Source organism: Stegodyphus dumicola, chromosome 2, assembly GCF_044657685.1.
Source record: "Stegodyphus dumicola isolate Sdum_Otavi_A_Nest chromosome 2, ASM4465768v1".
NCBI classification, from domain to species: domain Eukaryota; kingdom Metazoa; phylum Arthropoda; class Arachnida; order Araneae; family Eresidae; genus Stegodyphus; species Stegodyphus dumicola.
In genome coordinates, this window is record NC_140769.1 from 75,330,548 (window position 1) to 75,349,244 (window position 18,697).

The window sequence follows — 18,697 nt, forward strand, 5'->3', positions numbered from 1 at the left end:
TGTCACCCCCAAAAAATGGTTTATTTTAATACGGTAAAAACGTTCTGGCACCTGCTCCTCAAAATTTTCATTGCATCCAAATATTAATTTGTAACCAATATGGAACACTCCACTAAAATTATGCAACGAATAATTTCCCAATATATTAATTTAGTAGAATTACTTAATGTGGCGATCTCACTTCTTTCTCCAGAGATTGGAACTCGGAGAGAGTAATTTCTTCTCTGGGTAATATATCACTGTATATTGTCGAAAGAAATAAAAACTACAGAACTAGAAATACGATCAATTCAGAAGACAAAAACTGTTTTGCATTGAATTTAAATGAGTATTTTTGTAAAATTAAGCAGCAACTAATTTTATGCTACACAAGTTTGGCAGAATGGTCCTATATCCCCTGTCTTCTCCAGACAATAGATCCGTTGATTTCTTCTTATTGAAATATGCCGAAGGGGCAACAACGTCACAACGAACATTGCTGTGGATATTTAGATTAAAACTGAGCATTATTTAGAGTTGCTTCTAGCAAGTAACTGTTGATCCACTGAAGTTCAAATAACGATCTGATTTAAAATAAAATGAAATAAAAATAAATATTTCAACAACACTCATAAATTTTGCTTTATTGCTTATATATTTTTCAAAATCCATTTTTATAGCTGGTCAAAGGCTAATTAAGTATGCGTTTGATGTAATATACTAGCACTTCTGTCACTACTTCCTTTGTTGGAGGTGTTAACGCAATAAGAATGATCGTAATATTCATAAATTTGCGGGACTAACATTCAGCCTTCTTCGTCATCTGCAGAAGTGCAAATGAAGAAAGAGAAGTGCTCAGACAGTAACAACAAAAGGAAGGAAGTTAAGCTACTGGCGCCATCTATTAATGAAAACTGAAAATAGCTATGAAATAATTTCCTTAAAAGCTGAGGCTCTTTAATATGAGTTTGTAATCTAATGACTCTCTAAGGATTTTCTAATTATCATAAAAACCTGATAATAAAAATGTATACTAAAAGTATAATGCGAAGCATGAAAGAAAAACAGATGTATCTGAAAATTCACACAAAGTTTCGTCATCATTTTGAAATGCTTTATTTTTGACTCTGTAAACAAGTAAATAAAATTTTCAACAATTATTTGATTTTTATCCGTTAGGATATCAATCACTTCATTCAACGTCTAACGCAGAACAATCATTCAAGCGACATAAAAAACATTATAAGTTTCTAAAGTTTAAATTTTAACATTAACCTAAGGATGAAAAATACTATTTTGTTCTGTAATAATCAACCAAACACAAAAGAGCAAAACGTAACGTGATTCATACAAGTCACATTTATCACAATTCTTCTAAATACATTTTCATGGACGATACAAAACGGAAAATACACTAAAACCTGGTCAGTTACAATACAATGCACTTTTATCACTTTGTCTTAAGAGAAAGGAGTGTAGAAGAACATGAACAGTTTAGGCAGTGAATTGTTTATTGAGGTTAGGAAACAAGTTCGGTTCTACGTAATAATAATTATCCCAAACTCGGAGTAGATGCATTATAATAACAGTTAAAAGTTTTTTATGGATATGTTTTGTATCAAGATTATGCGTTGGTTTAGGAGAATTCATGAACATTTTTTAAATGCATTAAACATAGACTTTATCACTTAATATAGAAAATCTATATTATAAATTCATAAACTTCTAGATTTCAAAGGATGAGACTGTATTTTGAATTATAATGCTATCTAAAGAAATATAGAATTTCTATTAATTAATTAGAGCGTGAATAGTTTAAGAATTTATAGATTTGCATTCCACTGAGGAATAAAAAGGCAAGAAGTAGCACCATTCTAGAAGATTATATGGTCACAAAAACTAAACTATGAACAAACGTATAATATTTTCATTCGTTTAAGGAGATGGAACATAGATAATTTTGAAACAAATTCCAATTACTTTATGGTCCATAACTTACACTAACTATAAAAAATGTATTAGAATATCATTAATCCCAAAGGTATTTCAGGCAGAAGGAAAGAGATATGACATTACATTCATTGATTCAAACAGTTTTCGTTATGCACGTTGTTCTTCTTATTGGCAAAGTGCCTATATCACATTATTCTTCTTATTGGTATCGATCACATAGGCAAAATGTCTTGTAGTAGATCTGGCGTTGCATCCGCCGCCTTATGGTGAGGATGATAAACGTGCCATCATGCTAAACTTAAAGGTGGGAAATGGCTTTTGGGTCAAACTGAGGTGTGTTGAAACAATCGAACCTCGTACCAAGGCAAAGGGAAAATGCACTTAAAGTTTTTGATATATTTGTATCTGTTTCAAGTGTGAGCTCTTGACTGATCACCAAGCGCTCCAACACGATTACTCTCTCTGGTTCTACCTATGTGTGATGCTTCGTATGTGACTACCTTATTCTTCCTTACCAAGAAATATTTTTCAGAAAACTGTACTCTTTTGCAGAAAAATAATTCTCAATAAACTGATGGGTATGCTGCATACTTTAAACCATTGTTTGTAATAAAATTACGCTCTTTTGAAACGAAATACTTCCTATTAAACTGATGGACATTTTGTATAAAAAAGGCAATTTTTAATCTGAAAAGTTACTTCAGCCAATGAAACCCAGGCCAGTTACAAATCTACTGAATCTATTGTTATAATAAGTCAGAAAACTCCAAACAAAGTAATATCAGCAAGAAGTAGTTTCAGTAACTGTGAATTAAAATATTCTGATCAAGATGATCAAAGACTGATAACTGAACGTAAGCCTGTTATATAACTCAAAAAAATTAATATTTTTCATCGACTCAATTAAATTAAGTTTAAAGATTTAAATTAAGTTTGCTTTCTAGTGATTTTTTTTTTCTGTTACTGAAATGTAAATTGTAAACTTGAATGACAAATTCTGGCATTACAGCAAAATATATATACCGTGAAAACCATTACTAGAATTAATGCTGTTTGTTGTAAAGCAGTGCCATTACTGATTATATAACTCATGGATGTTTAATCGCATGTATTTTCGATAAAAATGAAGCAGTCAGACGGGAAGCAACCACTGCATGATAAAAACTTAGCTCTATGAGATAATATTGTGCCTTATGAGGAATATTATGCACGAGATCGGGCAACACAAAATGGATTATTTACCTCAGGCTCATATAAATCTGGAGTTCATTAAACTGTTTGTTAAACATATGGGAAGAAAGAGTACAAATTCTAATTGGAAATTTCTAGCACAAACAAGTTTTATTCCTTGATTTCCTTAAAATCGTCCAGAGATGCTGACAGAAGATCTCAAAACGATATATAAAATGTGAGAACTGTGAAATCAATAAGAAATCGTAAAGAATAAAAGAAAGTGTTAAATGTAGGACACGGTGTTAGTTTGAGTTTAGTAGTTTAGTAAAGGACAGAGATGACTGAGGTATCGGATGGCCACATATCTACAATGAATTAGTCAACAGAGCTGAATGCTCACAGAAAGGTTTTATTTGATGAAGGAAACAACGTGCATTTAAAAAACTGAGTCAATGACCATTAAGCATGACTTAAAAAACGTCTTCACAGGCGTGTCCAAAACTCTGTGAGCCAATTCGTTACATTGCAGGACATTAGGTTGTAGAGTTCCTCACTTTGAAATTTCTAAGATAATGTTGGAAGTGAAGAATCTAAGAACTGATAAGCGAATAATCGCTTGAGTTCGGTGACAAGAAACAACAAGATAGAAGGGTAACTAACCCTTTATTATTCCAATAAGATTTAACAAAACTCCGCCTGGAAGTGTACAAGCAAAGCCCGCACTTGGACTTGAACTTAAAAGACTAAGAATTAAACTAAAACTAAGATTAACTAAAGAAGTATAGCCGAAGCTATCAAGGTTCAAATCGAGCTGGCCCCTTAACTTATTTGACTACGAAGCTTAGCAAGGGCCAGAGTACGACCGAGCGTAATAACAGCTTTGAGAGAGAGAGTGGCCAAAAAGGCAGACGCGCGTAAATCAGAAAATCTGATTCTCTCTGACTCAGTAAGTAATTTCGTGGTTTAAATACCGCTCCTCCTCATTAAATATTCAGCAAGATTCCAAAACTACGTTCTGGCCGGAAGTAGTAGTTGAAGTTAAGAATTTGACAGGAAAGGAACTTTAACTTAAAATTTAACTGTTAATAAAATTAACATAATTCTTTCAAGGTTACTATGTATTTATCAGCTACGTGAGATGGAAGTGTCGCCACTACGCCAACTGCGAAATCTTGATCTTCCAAGCGGTATCGCAATTAGCTAGTCTTCAGAGTCTACAAGTAGGCAAAGTACAGATTCCTTTCATTTATCTTTCAAATTTAATCTCTGGAAAAAATCTTAATAATCTGGGAGACCAAAAAGTAATAGAAGAATTTCTTAATATTTTTAATCTTTATTCTATTTTTCATATTCATAAAGATTTCCGATTTCCAAATTTTTGTCTTATGCTACGTTAAAGTATCGCATATTTGCCATTTACATGATTTGACAAGTGTTTCTATTATGTGAAATACAAGATCTTCAATGCATTTTCCATGCGGTCTCGTAAATAGACAATTGTCAGAGTACTGTCATTCAGCAAAGCATAAAATCTTTAATTTACCTTTTCTTCATCCACTGTATTATTGCTTAGTAATCTGAACAATTTAAAAGCAATAAAAATTATTTTTTGATAATTTAGATGTTTATCTAACTGATATAAATTAAAATGCATTCAGTTTACAGTATTCGCAACTGATAAGTCTTGCGAAACTTACAACATTATTGAAATCGATAAAAGCTAGTTCTAATGTTATATATCACGCATTATGATACAGATCTTTTTAATATTTTCATAATATTAATTCATAATATAATATTTCATAATATTTTCCTTTATATTATAATGTATAATATTTTTACACTCCTCAGAACATCATAAAGATTTCCCCTTTCTATTAAAATTTCTGATATATCTCTATAGAAACATATCCATAGTTAAAAGTTATTCAAAGCTGCTATCGTGTTTACATTCTGTTCTATTCAAAGTACTAAACCACATGATCTGACATTGTTACTTAACAGAAAGTATATTAGCTTATTATTCAGTGATAAGTCAATGCATTTAAAACTGATATGCTTGAATGCTTATCAACATGTATTGAAAATAATATTCAACACAGTTTCAAATATCATTTTACAATTGAGTTTCTAACGCGATATAACAATATAATTCAATGGATATGTAATATACATGATATGATATTTTTAACAAGAATTATTCTTTCTAAATACAGTTGAAGGGAGACAGATATACCATCATTCTACCAAAAAGATGGATGGTATTGTCTCGTGTCCCCGCATATTTAGGATTAGGAGATACATCAAATAACATTATATGATATCGTTTGCTGTTGTTGCTCAGGACTGAATTACATAATTTATATAACTATTACATAAAATTATTTTACAGCAGAACATACACTTTACATTAGTACACATTACAAAGACAGGAAAAGCTTTTCAATAAATATGCATTTTGAGGAATTTTCGCCTGAATTAAAATAACAGAAAAATCTCTAATTAACTGGCAACTTCTTTTTTTTATCAATTTCCGGATAACTCTCATAAAAAGATTTGAGTAAATTTATTTTATATCCAGTAAAGAGAAAAATATCCAAGTTAAGATATAAAGAATTAACCTCTTGATATTTAACTGACAAATCCTGACTTAACTCACTATAATTCTTATTTAATCCATTATACATATGATAAAAATATTGTAATGTGCGAATGGATCAAATTCCGAAATCACAGTTTTCCATTGTTCGGAATCAATCAAAAATAACTTGTTTCAATAAATATTTCTAATATTTCTTTGGCATTTCTTGATTTAAATTTAACAAAGTGCAATAGCACTCACAAAAAGAGTTAATTAGAAAAACTTCAAAAAAAAAAAAAAAAAAAAACCAGTAAATTAAATATATCTGACCGTTGTCAAACATTTTAGCGAAAGCATTCACATACAATTATCATGAATATTTTAAAAATATTTAAAAGAAGAATCATTACATTTACAAACAAAGCAGGGAGACTTTGTGACAGAAAGTGCTTGATTACACAAAATGTTCATTGAAGAAATTTCATTCTGACTATTTTTATATAAAATTTTCAAACCCCATTACATACAATTTTAAAAAAATTTTGACACTTAGGTAAAATTAAAATTAAATAAGAAACTACTTTCTTGCAACAATAGAAGAATCATACACTTGCAATTTAACTATAGCTTAAAAAGAAGTATTTAAAGCAACCTATATTTTATGCATATCAGTACATCAAAGGTATTTCCTATGAACATACACTGGTACTTTCAGAACAAATTAAATAACTGCTCCTAAAAAGCAAATATGGAACACAAAATCTTCACATCAGTTATGGCACAATTTTTTTCGTATGCAATTTAATTAGAATCCATTAAACACTTATGTATTACAGTAACTGTTTCCAGATTTAACAAAATGCTGTAGCTTTTTCTAGAGATTGATATTCTGGTACATCATTTGAAGAGTTAAATAAATTTTAGTACCATATTACCAACTATTTCTTAACTTCTACTTAAATCTTTGATTTTTATTTCGCAGAAACACGCGAAGAAATATTTTAAAAGACGATAAGATTCACCTGAAATTTGCTGGTAATATTATTTTATGACACACACTAAAAAAATTAAATCGTGTTTAATCACTAAATGAATAATCGTGTTGATTTATTATGAAATCTGATGAAAACAATTGCTAGTCTTCCTCAACACAATCCAAGAAAGCATTTGCTTTTAAACACGTTTTGTGTTTACAAACGCACTTTATAACTACACGAAGAAACAGTTATTTGTAAATCTAAGAAGCTGATAAAAAAGAATTTCATAGCTTGTATTTACAAAATTCGTAAAAAAAAATTAAAATCTTACATCTATTTTGTATGTAATACATATGCAATACACTTGGACATAGTTGCAGAAGTACAATTTCAGCTCTAACTGCTTGTGCATTGATAGACTGGATAAGTTTAAGCGAAGAAATTTCCAGAAACATATAGTGCATCACATGATTAAGCCTGATTTAGGAGCTCGTACATTAAAAAGAAAGTTATACATTTAGAAAAACCTACATAACATTGTTAGCATACGACAAAAATTAAATACATCATTTGCTTGAACGTCTTATAATTCATTAAAATCTTAAATAAAAAAATAGGAGTACAAAGACTTACTTTTTTTCAAATTGCTCACTTACCAGCAAGCGAGTGAAATCACAGTAACACCAAAATTACAGAAATAGTCTTTCTTGATTACTGAAATGTAAACGAATGTACAATAAAATTAAATGAAATTAGTTCTTTATTGGAGTTATGCCCTACATTAAAGGCAAACAAACTCGGGGTGAAGTTTGATACACAAGGCTACACATAGTGAGTTTACACAGTTAATCGCGAATGCAATGAACCATATAAGATTCTTGTCAAGTTAAAGTAAATAACAGTAGCTGAATATTTTTCAATTTAGAATCCTCTGAGTGGATACGGTAATGAAATTATCTTGGTTTTGTACTTATAAGTTATTCTACAAAATATTTTAATCTCATATTTCCTAAATAGCTTCAGAAATCATAGTTACCAGTTGATTATAAAAATAAATATTACAATCAGTAAAGTAGTAAATGCATAACAAAGAAACAAATATTAAGTAAGTACAGCACGTCATAAATGCTTTTAGAAAACAATATCCTCAGAGGATTAAAATAAATATTAAAAAAATAATTTTTTATTTTTCTACGTGAAAGGGAGTATGTCGATAATATTTTTAGGTAAATGACCTACAGATAAATCGTACAAGAATTCAACTAAATGAGAACAATAATATACAGTTTATGTAAAAATTTGGAATGTAAGCTAAATCGGATTTATAAACTATACACAATATGAACAAAAAATGTGCTATACATTCAGCTGTCAAAACAAGCTGCAAAATGGTCTAAGCTGCAAGACATTCAATACCTACTTACATAGAGCTGCACTAATTTTAATAAGATAACAACCTCTACTTTCTGGGATAATTTCACTGGATTTTCTAGAAAATAACTTTATTTTATCAATAAAAGACATCTGAATGACATTAATTTTAGATCAGCTCTTCATAAATTCAAAAATTAAAAATTAGACTTGTGCTTTTTAAAATTTCAAATTATAAAATCTATATAAAATTTTAAAAGCTAGCTTAAAAAATCAGAAAAATTTGTTTAACATAAATGACATTTGCAGAGAATTATATATAATTGTGAGGCTTTGAATGAAAGTAAAAGATCTGCTTAGCAAGCAAAAATATTTTTAGACAGAAATTCATACAACGAATTTCTGAGTCTATCATACACTAAAGGAATCCAGCACTAGTTCTGCCGTTAATCGTTTTCCTTCTGTATTCCAATACAACTCGGGGCATACGCTTTAACAACGTGGCTGTTTCTTGATGATGTTTACTTTCAGGACGCAATGCAGAGTGGAACCTAAAATTCTACATCTCTTCATCAGTGTCATAATATGGCGTTACATTGTTCGGCATATTGTTTGGCGATGGTTTCGGTAGGAACGATGCTGACGAATCGCTCGACTGGTTAGGTGAAGGACCCTGCTGGACACAAATATATTCTCCTCCTTTTCTGCTTCTCCAACAAGGTGGTGGCCATAATGCGACCACGACGTATACAGTCAAAGCCACAGTGACAAGGCACAAAGCAGTGAATACACCAACTACGACATCGTTCCAAGCTGTAAAGGAGCGCACCTCGTCAACCAGAGCTTTAGGTTCGCAATAGCCGTCAGACAGCAGCGCATCCTCGTGGCACAGGACACACTGATAATCGTTAGGCCCGTGGCATTCCACGCAGCTGTAGTGGCACGGAAGGCAGGCAGATGTTGTTAGCTCATGAGTGCTCCTGTAGTTCCCGACTGCACTGCCGTAATGACCAGATGGGCACTGAAGTACGCACATCCCTTGATAAAAGAACTGCCCTCTTGGGCATTCTGTAAGAAAAAACAATCATTTACTTCTAAAATATTTCCAAAGCGTTGCAACTCTAATTTTCTATTTAACCAGTATATTTTAGCTGATCTCCAAATAATGCAAAAGACGACAAAATATAAATTCAGTACCTTTTCCGAAGAACATAAGAACGATGAATTTAACAGAAACTAAATTTAACCAAAGTAAACTAAACTTCTAATGTTAATAAAACTAAAGTATTTTATTTTTCAATGGCAGATTGTGAACAATTGCAAATGTAACCCAGTCCATTAATCTATACAAGGCCGGCTGAGATGGTCTCTTTATTATGGAGGCACCTAATAGGCGGGCCACCATCGCCTTTCTTATGAAGGGACGGACAGTTAAAACCATGTCTTCTGCGGGATTCGAACACAGGCCCTTCGGCATCGCAGTCAGCTACCCTGACCACTATACCGATTGGGCGGCTAATAAAACTAAAGTATACATAGTATATGTTATAGCAAGGAAAAGATGGAATACGGTTGATGCTTAATACCAAGATAGGATAGATCGTCGATCCATATTAAAGAGGAAATCTTCTGATTGCGTAGTATACTAATATGTTGACTTCGTAATATCTAAGAAACTTGGCAGTCGAGGCAGTTTTAATTCCATTTTTATTTCCAGTGGCCATTTGTGTAGTCATTTAGCACTCTAGTCGTACTTTAGCTTGAACCACAGAAGTTCAAGCTAAAGTACTAACTTTAGCTTGAACTTTAGCTAACTTAAAGTACTAACTTTAGCTACTTTAGCTAAAGTTCAAGCTAAAGCTATTGGCATATATATATATATATATATATATGCCAATAAAGAAAATATATTTGTTTATGTTTATATATATATATATATACATATATACAGGTGCGCATAAAAAACCTTCCTCAACATAACAACCTCTAGCGCCGATCCGCTTAACTAATCGAAATGACGCTTCAGATATTTTTATATAAAGGCGTGCGCTCGCTGATAAGGATTTAAAACAATAGAGCTCTAACGGTTAATGTTACAGTGAAAAACGTTCGCATGGCGACATCCACTTTTTTTCCTGCTTAATCAGTGTACTGAAAACAGGTATGACAAAAACTGCCAGCTTAAAACATTTGCAAAAAGAACATTGTAAAGAACCAATGACTACACACAAAACAGGAAAGGAATGAAAACTTTTATTGTAATTACAAATTTTCAATGTGCCCACCTTCCAGACGATAACGCGTTGCATGCGGGAGACTGCTGACAATAATTACGAGCGTAACATCTTAAGGCCCGTCCACACGAGTACGCTCGAAACGTAGCTGACAAACGCGCTTTTAACGCGCCAGCGTAAGTGTCCAAACGAGTACGCTTGCGAAGAGTGCGTTTAACCAATAGAATTATTTTGCGCAAAATTCACGTGACGCTGTAATATAGCGTCAACAGAACAACAGAACTGTATCTCATTACTTCGCTGTGCTTCTGTTATGCGGCAAGTTGTCCGAATCAGATGATTTTTTTAATAGCTGAAACTTTACTATTAAGTGCAATTATTCAGCAGAGGCAAAACCGCAAAAAATGACAAGAATGTGTCCGAAAGATTTATTTAGAGCGACCTATTCAAAGAGAATTTTTTTTTACTGCCTCGTTTGCAAAATGAATGTCCGGAATTATTAAATTCCTACTATTAGCTCACACTCTCCCTATATCTTGTTCAAATTTTCAGAACATAAAATGCTTTTTATTCATCCACTCAAGTTCAAATACAATTTTTTAAACTTGTAGTGAATGACACTTGATGTTAATACAGCTTTTTCACATATTTAAATTTTTAATTTAAAAAATTCTGTTTGTATTTTTATTTATTTATTTATTTGTATTTTTTAAATTTTTCTTTGTGGATTTAAGTAGGAATTGACTTAATTTTTTTTTTGTATATTACTTGTTTTTTAATTATTTCAGGATGAGTACTTGTTTTTTAATTACTTCAGTTTGACAGACTTGCAAATTCTATATTGTATGAAAATTAGGGTTTATAAAATTGGTCTGGAATACAGTATATAAAGAGAATTAAATTACTTAATTCTCTTTATATACACCATTCACCATATAATAAAACCAACTTCATATTTTTTAAACTCCCCCTCCCTTGGTCTTTTGTTTTCCTTTTTATTTATTTTTTAATTTAGAATGAAGTTCAAACTTCGGACAAGTTATGAGAAATTATGTGCATGATAAAATATGCAATAAAGTAAAAATAAAGAGAGAATTTATAGATGATATATGATAAAGAAATGCAGATATATTATTACACAAGGATTTCAATTTGCATTGCACATTTTTAAACTAAATTAAAAACAATAATAATAATGAATAAAATAAGAAATGAAAACAATAATAATAGGTAAAATAAGAATATAATAAGAATATTCATGATTAAATATAAGAAACGCGTTTCAAAATGAGAAAAGCTAACTGAATTATATACTGTCTACGGGTGAGGTTCAAACTCGCCACCTTTCCATTTGCAAAGCAGCGCGCTGACCACTCAGCTATCTGTAATAGCAGTGTTTGCGAAAAATAACGTAACAAGTAGAAGTTGCTGCAAAGGTAATTTAATTCAACTTTAATAAATGATTGCTGTATGACACAAGTTGTAACTTTCCTTCAAAATTTCGTAATTGTATTTTATTGAATACTCTTTCACAGTCAACTGCTTTATTTTAGAAGTTGTTATATGGCTGAAGTTAGTTTTTGGTGTACTTAATATTGGGATATTTATAGAGCTTTTCATTACACATAATATAGTCAATATTTATAATAATTAAGGAGAATTTTGTAAGGCAGAAACTTTGATTTCGTAGAAACTGTAATTTATTTAGGTTCCTATTACTTACGGTGTTATAAATAGGTGAAGCATATGGATATACTGGTCGGATCATTGCTTCATAAGTAAATAGTTTTCCCCTTTAATGATAATTTTAAATTTGTACCAATATATACGGTTTGAGAAATCTGAAGATGGCGTGAACAATGCTGATTATTTTATTGCTGTATGCACTTATGATATTTCTAAGCAAAAACTCATCTCTGTGTGGTTCTGACGCCATATTGAAACGGGTAAGCAAGAAGGTTTTCTGATTATGACACGTGATAAGAAATCGGTCGGCTATTGGCTATACGCGCGCATCGCGGGCGAAAAAGCTGAACAGGAGCGAACTCACTTTTACGTCTTCTGCGTCACGCGAATTTAAGCCGGCGTCAAAAAATTTGCGTCAACTACGTCGCGAGCGTACTCGTGTGGACGGGCTTTTAGGAGGAATCTATACTACTTCGCGTTCTATGGCATCTTTCAGTTCTGACAAAAATCGTGCGGATTTTATGTGTAGACCTTAGATTTCAGATAACACCAGATATCCACTGAATATCGGGCATCGCGGTGGCCATGAAACTGCAAAGTTACGGCACAGACTCTATCTTGAAACGTTTCACATGCAGAAAATTTGTAAATTCCAAAATGCGTTCCCCCCTCTCCTCTCTTGTGTTATCATTGGTCTTTTACTAGCTCTTTTTTGAATTTTCGTCATACGTGTTTCGTTCCAGCGTCATTTATGGTTTTTTAATCCACTGATCAATTTGTGCGTTACCAATAGAAAATTTCGAAATGTTTTAATTGTGAGCTCTATTGTTTTAAATCATCACAATCTTGAGAGCATAACATTTCGATAGGCTAAGCAAATAGGCTGCTAAAGATTCATATATCGGAGAAATTTTTTATGACCCCCCTGTATATAATGTTTTGTATAAAAATTATTTCACATTATTTATAAAATTTCTTTTCTTCAATAATCATGCAACAATGTAATAATATTTTGGTAGAATAAAAAGGTGAAACAGAAGTGAATAAAACGAAAATAAAAAACAAAGAAGTTAAATTTCTGTGAAAAAATTTAAAATATTCAGAAAACACTTGAACCCAAAATTAAAAAAAAAAAAAAAAATTCTTCGACTCGTGACACTAAAGAAACTCTCGTAATTGAATTAGAATTTGCTAGAACTTCAAAAAAATTTATAGGTGACCACAGAAGCTTATGTACAGTCTGTCTATCATAAGGAAAGCTCTCGCCAGTTAGTCTGCAGATGTCTGTTGCCTTAGAAACAAGTTTTAATCCATTTTCTGTACGGGTGTCTAGGAAGATTTACTTTTCAGTTTGCCATCTTGGTGCATTTAAAAATTAATTGGAAACCCTATTCGTTCCTGTTGAAATATACTAGACGTTTTGCTATAGCGACCACCACATGCGAGACACTGTGGCGGGACCTGTTCTTCACCTAGACAGACATTACCTAGAAAATGAAATACTTATGTCTAACGCTTTATAAATGCATACAAATTTTTGCTAAAATAAATGTTAGCTCATGGTTAAACTTTGCCAAACTGAAATACGTAAGTTAATGTATTAACAACACCTCTTCTAAATTCGATTTCATTATACATTTTCTTGAGTAATGTTACTTCGAAGCGTTGTCATCAAAATCATATCCATCCTTTTCAACTCAAGAGAATTCAAACAATTATTATAAAATTACACTTTTGCATTTGAAATCCAAATTAAACTTGATATGCGATATTTATTATTAGAAATATGTTAATATTTAGGCATTTTTAAATTAACTTTTTTTAGATTTTTATTCATTCAGTCACTTACCTGTTTTCAGTAAGAGAATTTCTACCTGCATTCTCCTGAGTTATTTCAGCATATTTCAAGGGCATTTCCAATTTTTCTTTCTCTGCGCACTTTATTTCCATAAATGAAGAAGTTTTCGATATACCCCGATTCATTCGCAGCATAGAATCTGAAGATTTTATTTTACTCTACGCTGTTTAAATATCATTCAGGCTGAAAGACTGGTAATAAATTTCTAAGAAGCATTAAAAATAGTTTGAAGGACAAAGAATATGGAGCGGAAGTGTTCCTATCTTCATGTGAAATTGTTCTTATAGACAGTGCAAAAGTGCTTCTGTGTAAACAGATTTACAAAAGAACGAATGAAGATATCTCCTGGAAAGGAAAGTTTTAAATTATTCTCTCTCACTTTCATTAAATTTGGAGTAAACCATAAACACGCAACACAGCAATGACAATCATGTATTTAAAGTATACGCTTATTTTGAAATCTTTCAGTCTAAGAATGTCTAACAATTTTAACTAAATTGCCGGAGAATTTAATTTGTAATACAAACGATCAAATTTCATAGAAGTCTTTCTGATGCGGGTTATAAACGTAGCATAATAACAATAAAATAATCTATAATTTTATCTTAACCATTACCTTTATTACTTTATATTTTTAAAAGAACAATTGTAAGTAAAAATGAAGGGGAAATATGATGGCAAATGAAAGAGGGAGTGTGATGATGGGCATGCATTTCTAATTATTTAAAGTCGAAATATGATTTTCAGTTTCTCGTTATAATTTTTATTAAAACGTAACTATGATTAAATAATTTGTTCAGTCTCTGGACATCGGTATTTATGTATTCTATTTAACTATCATCTACTAAGATATTAGCACTAATAAGTACGCTCTAACATATTTGTAAAGGTTTAAAACTAATTGAATTTAAAGTTTAATTTCCGGACATATATCTTGTATATAACATAATAATAACAATTAGGATATAAATTCCAGTAACTTGTCGTTGTGACGCTGAGATGAAAGTTTTGAAATTTAGCTAACTTTTGTCGAACCCGTTCGTAATTCCAATGGGCAACAGAATGATAGGCAAACTGTTTATCATACGCGACGGATCACATTGATATTTTTATTGAGGACCAAAAAGAAATTCTAGCTGAAGAACCATAAAATCTAGGAAAGCTATCACAGAAGTATGTAGCCTTAGTATAAAAGTAAAGGTTAAACCAGCTTCATACTGTTTTCTGTACCTATACCGGACGATCCAAAAATAACAAAAAAGAAAAAAAAAAAAAAAAAAAAAAAAAAAAAACATCCAATAATTTGAAAAGTATAGCCAATAGCACTATGTGATAGCTGAAGAAATGCGCATAAAGATGAGGATTTTATTACCGGGATAGATAAACCTTCCAGCGACGACTGGTGTTTCCGCTGTATCACAAATTCGTGCAATCGTGCAGCAAACTTCGCAGTGCAGTTATGATTACAGATGAGAATGTCAATGAGATCTGGCATGAAACTCTGCACAACATCAAAGAGGATTCAGCTGTAATTCCAGTCACATGGAGGCGTATAGCTTTTTCTCAGAATGGCCAGTAACTTTGGAAGATCATTATACAACTTATACCCTGTGTGACTTCTGGCCATAACCAAAAATCATGCAGTGCAAGCTCAGGGCACCCTGGAGTCCATTCGCGCGGGAAAGAACGACTAAAGACACGATCATCATCAGATGTCGATCGAAGCAGATGATGGGCAGGACACATGCGAAGGCTCTCCATCGTGTCTGAATGTTACACCATGAGCACTTACCTCTTTTATAAAGTCTTTTAAAAGCGCTGCATAACACTCAGTTGCGATAGATTATCGCTGTGTATGTATTTCTTTGAAGAAAAAGAGGGCCTATTAATGAAAGATGCAATCAGCCCGCACCCTGCTGTTTTCTTTGGCTAATGTAAATAAATCTCCACAATCGCATGCGGGTTCTCTCTCCCAGATGAGGCAAATACGTCCATTTAAATACTTTCATCAAACGAAAGATGTGCCTGGTCAGTCTACGGGACGTGTGACAGCTGGTCTGCATTGTTTTCAATCAGTTTCCAGCAGTCGTTTCAGTCACTTTGCAAATTCATGACATCTCTTGAAATCGGTTGGTTTCGGTATCTGTTTATGTTGAATTTTGGAAAGATACATTTTGATTATGATCCTCGATCATCGTCAGGCAATCCTGCCGTTCCCAAAAACCGCTACAGCGTGACTTATCAGTGAAGAATGGAACTTTTCTAGCAATAAAAGGTTTCGTTATTAATAAAATCCATGCTTCCTATGCATTTCTGTGAAGACCGCATCTATTGTCTATTTTTTTTTTTTTTCTTTTTTTTTTTTTTACTTCTGTTACTTTAAGATTACCCGGTGTACATGCATACTTTTCATCTACTTCTATATAAATACTTCTGCTTCTGTTTCTCTCTCAGTATATATGCATATTAAATATTAGAATTTAATTATTACCTTATAAGAACAATATTTTAATATTATTATAACTTAATTAAGTTAATATGCTACTCAACAAAATTGGGCTCATAAATAGAAACCATAAAAATGCTAATAAAATTTACCTCAACGTATGTACCATACATTATAAAATTATCTAAAGGAAACAGAAATGTTAAAATGTTTCCGTTAAACCTAGGCGTAACTTTTAACGGTTCCGTATCACTTTGAAAGAGTATTTCACAAATGGCTCGATTGGAAGTTGAGCAGTAAAGTTTAAATACACAATAGTTTTAGGTCAACATTAGTATTCAGTTCTATATTGTTTTTTTTATATAAACTTTTCATATTAGTTAAATGAATAATTTTTTGTGTATAAGTTCTTTCACATATTTTATTGCAATGCTTACCTTATTTTACATTTTTATTTCCTTTGTCATAATATTTCCCCATTTTATAAACTATTATTTTAAATACATTCCATTATCCCGTTGGGAAATCAATCATCACCGAATACATATTTAAACTTTAAGCTATGCTTATTTGTTTATTTTACTGCATAGCAAAGGTAATTTATTAATTTGTATTCAAGGATCGATTGTGACGAAATGCGATAAACCCCAAATTATTATGCATCTTCAAAAGGAAAATTATTTCCCGTCGAAAAGTCAATTCTCCTTTGACAAATAAAATGTAATTAAATTTTTATTTTTATTACATTTTGTTTATATTGCAAAAATTAATGTATCATACACATGTTCAAGTAAACTTTAATAGCATTTTTAATGGTTACTATTCATCGGTTTAATTTTGACTTTCATATTTTGCAATTTTAAATTAGTTTACTTGCATATTATTTTAATTTACTTTATTTAAGTTATAATAATACTGAAATTCTGTTTTAAGAGGCAATAACTAAATTCTAATATTAAATTAAAATATTGTGAGAACCCAGAATTCTCACGGTGAACAATATGTCATCATCGATTCTTGTATCAGTATCGCGCGCTACCACCTGCGTCGAAGTGTATAAAAACTGGAAGGACTGGTTTGTCTCTCTTTTTCCCCTCTTGCTGCCTGATGTCGTGTTAACGAGTGTGTGGGCCTTCGGGCCACACACACTCAGCAGTCGCCATCGTTCCTGCATTTTTTGCACGTGGAATGTCGTCGTATTTTGCATAGAAAGAAGCAGAATTAAGAGATCGAGTATCTAGAGGAAAATGCGTGTTTTTGAGACTCACTACGTCCTGCTGCCGTGAATAACATAAAAAAACAGCTCCAGCAGATTAGCAATAGGTGTTCGACTCCAAGATGTGCTTGACCAGCGATGTGTCACCACGTGATGATAAATGTGTTAAAAAAATGTGAATGTGAAAAAAGAAGAGCTTACACTTGTGTAATAAGACCTCGCGACAATACGAAAATGAATGAGAGAAAATTTCGATCGCAGATATATTCGATGAGACAGGATTGCACGAATAGTCACGTTTCGGCACTCACCGAACATTACATTTTTATTTATCGCACTGTGTGTATCTAAGTTATGATATTTTCATATTTTATATGTGTGTGATCAATGTTCCTTATTTAATCCAGAAAATGTGTTTGATAAAATAAATGTGAGATTGGAAAAAGAGAGTTATCGACTCATGCATGCATTACTGGGTAAGTCATCTTATTCTATTTAGTAAAGATCATGCAATGTACTAACCTCTAAATTTTAGTTTAACTATTTACGCGGAATTAATTTGTATTTGATACTCTTAGTGTCGTTACTTTTAGGCGGTCACGCCAGCAACACCACATTGTTGGTGCCGTAATACAACAAATATATAATCTTAGCAGCAATAGCACAGGATTCTTAATTTAAAGTTCTTATTCCGATTTATACCAGGGTTTCTTAAACTTTTTTCAGTCGCGACCCCTTTTTATCATTGAGATTTTTTCGCAACCCCCAGGACCCCATAATATTTGCAAAATTTTGCGGGACTCCATAAGTATTGCACAAATCCGACACACGCGTGAGTGAAACTATATTTTTTCACTTGCACTGTAATATATTGCAGTACACTAAAATTATTGCAGTTTTAGGTCATTAACTTTAATTTCTAATTTTAAGACATAGAATAATGTGAAAATTTTAAATAAGTAACAGACGAAATGACAGCGTCACGTGCAAAGCAAGGAAAATGAACGCTTATATTATAAAAAGAATGCATCGAAAATTTTTCGTTTTTTCCTTTGTCTGTATTGTCTTATCTTTATCTATTTTTAGATACATTGTGTAAAAATATTTGGTAATCGTAAAATTATTATAATAAGAAATATCAAAACTGCTAAAATTTTTGGCGACTCCCTGCTGGTCTCGCGACCCTCTTGGGGTCGTGAACCACAGTTTAAGAAACCCTGGTT

At 31.9% G+C, this 18,697-nt stretch overlaps 1 protein-coding gene across 3 annotated transcripts in view; it reads right to left on the reverse strand.

Annotated features, from left to right (window-relative positions):
* Positions 1–1,079: 1,079 nt before the first annotated feature.
* The window catches only part of LOC118185709 (proprotein convertase subtilisin/kexin type 4-like), a 553,482-nt gene continuing 535,864 nt past the window's right edge, over positions 1,080–18,697 (reverse strand). For all 3 annotated transcript variants that reach the window (XM_085810775.1, XM_085810774.1, XM_085810776.1), the window contains one exon: positions 1,080–9,102. In XM_085810775.1, coding sequence (XP_085666901.1) covers positions 8,594–9,102 — 509 coding nt within the window. In that variant the 3' untranslated portion in view covers positions 1,080–8,593. The remainder of the gene's footprint in view (positions 9,103–18,697) is intronic.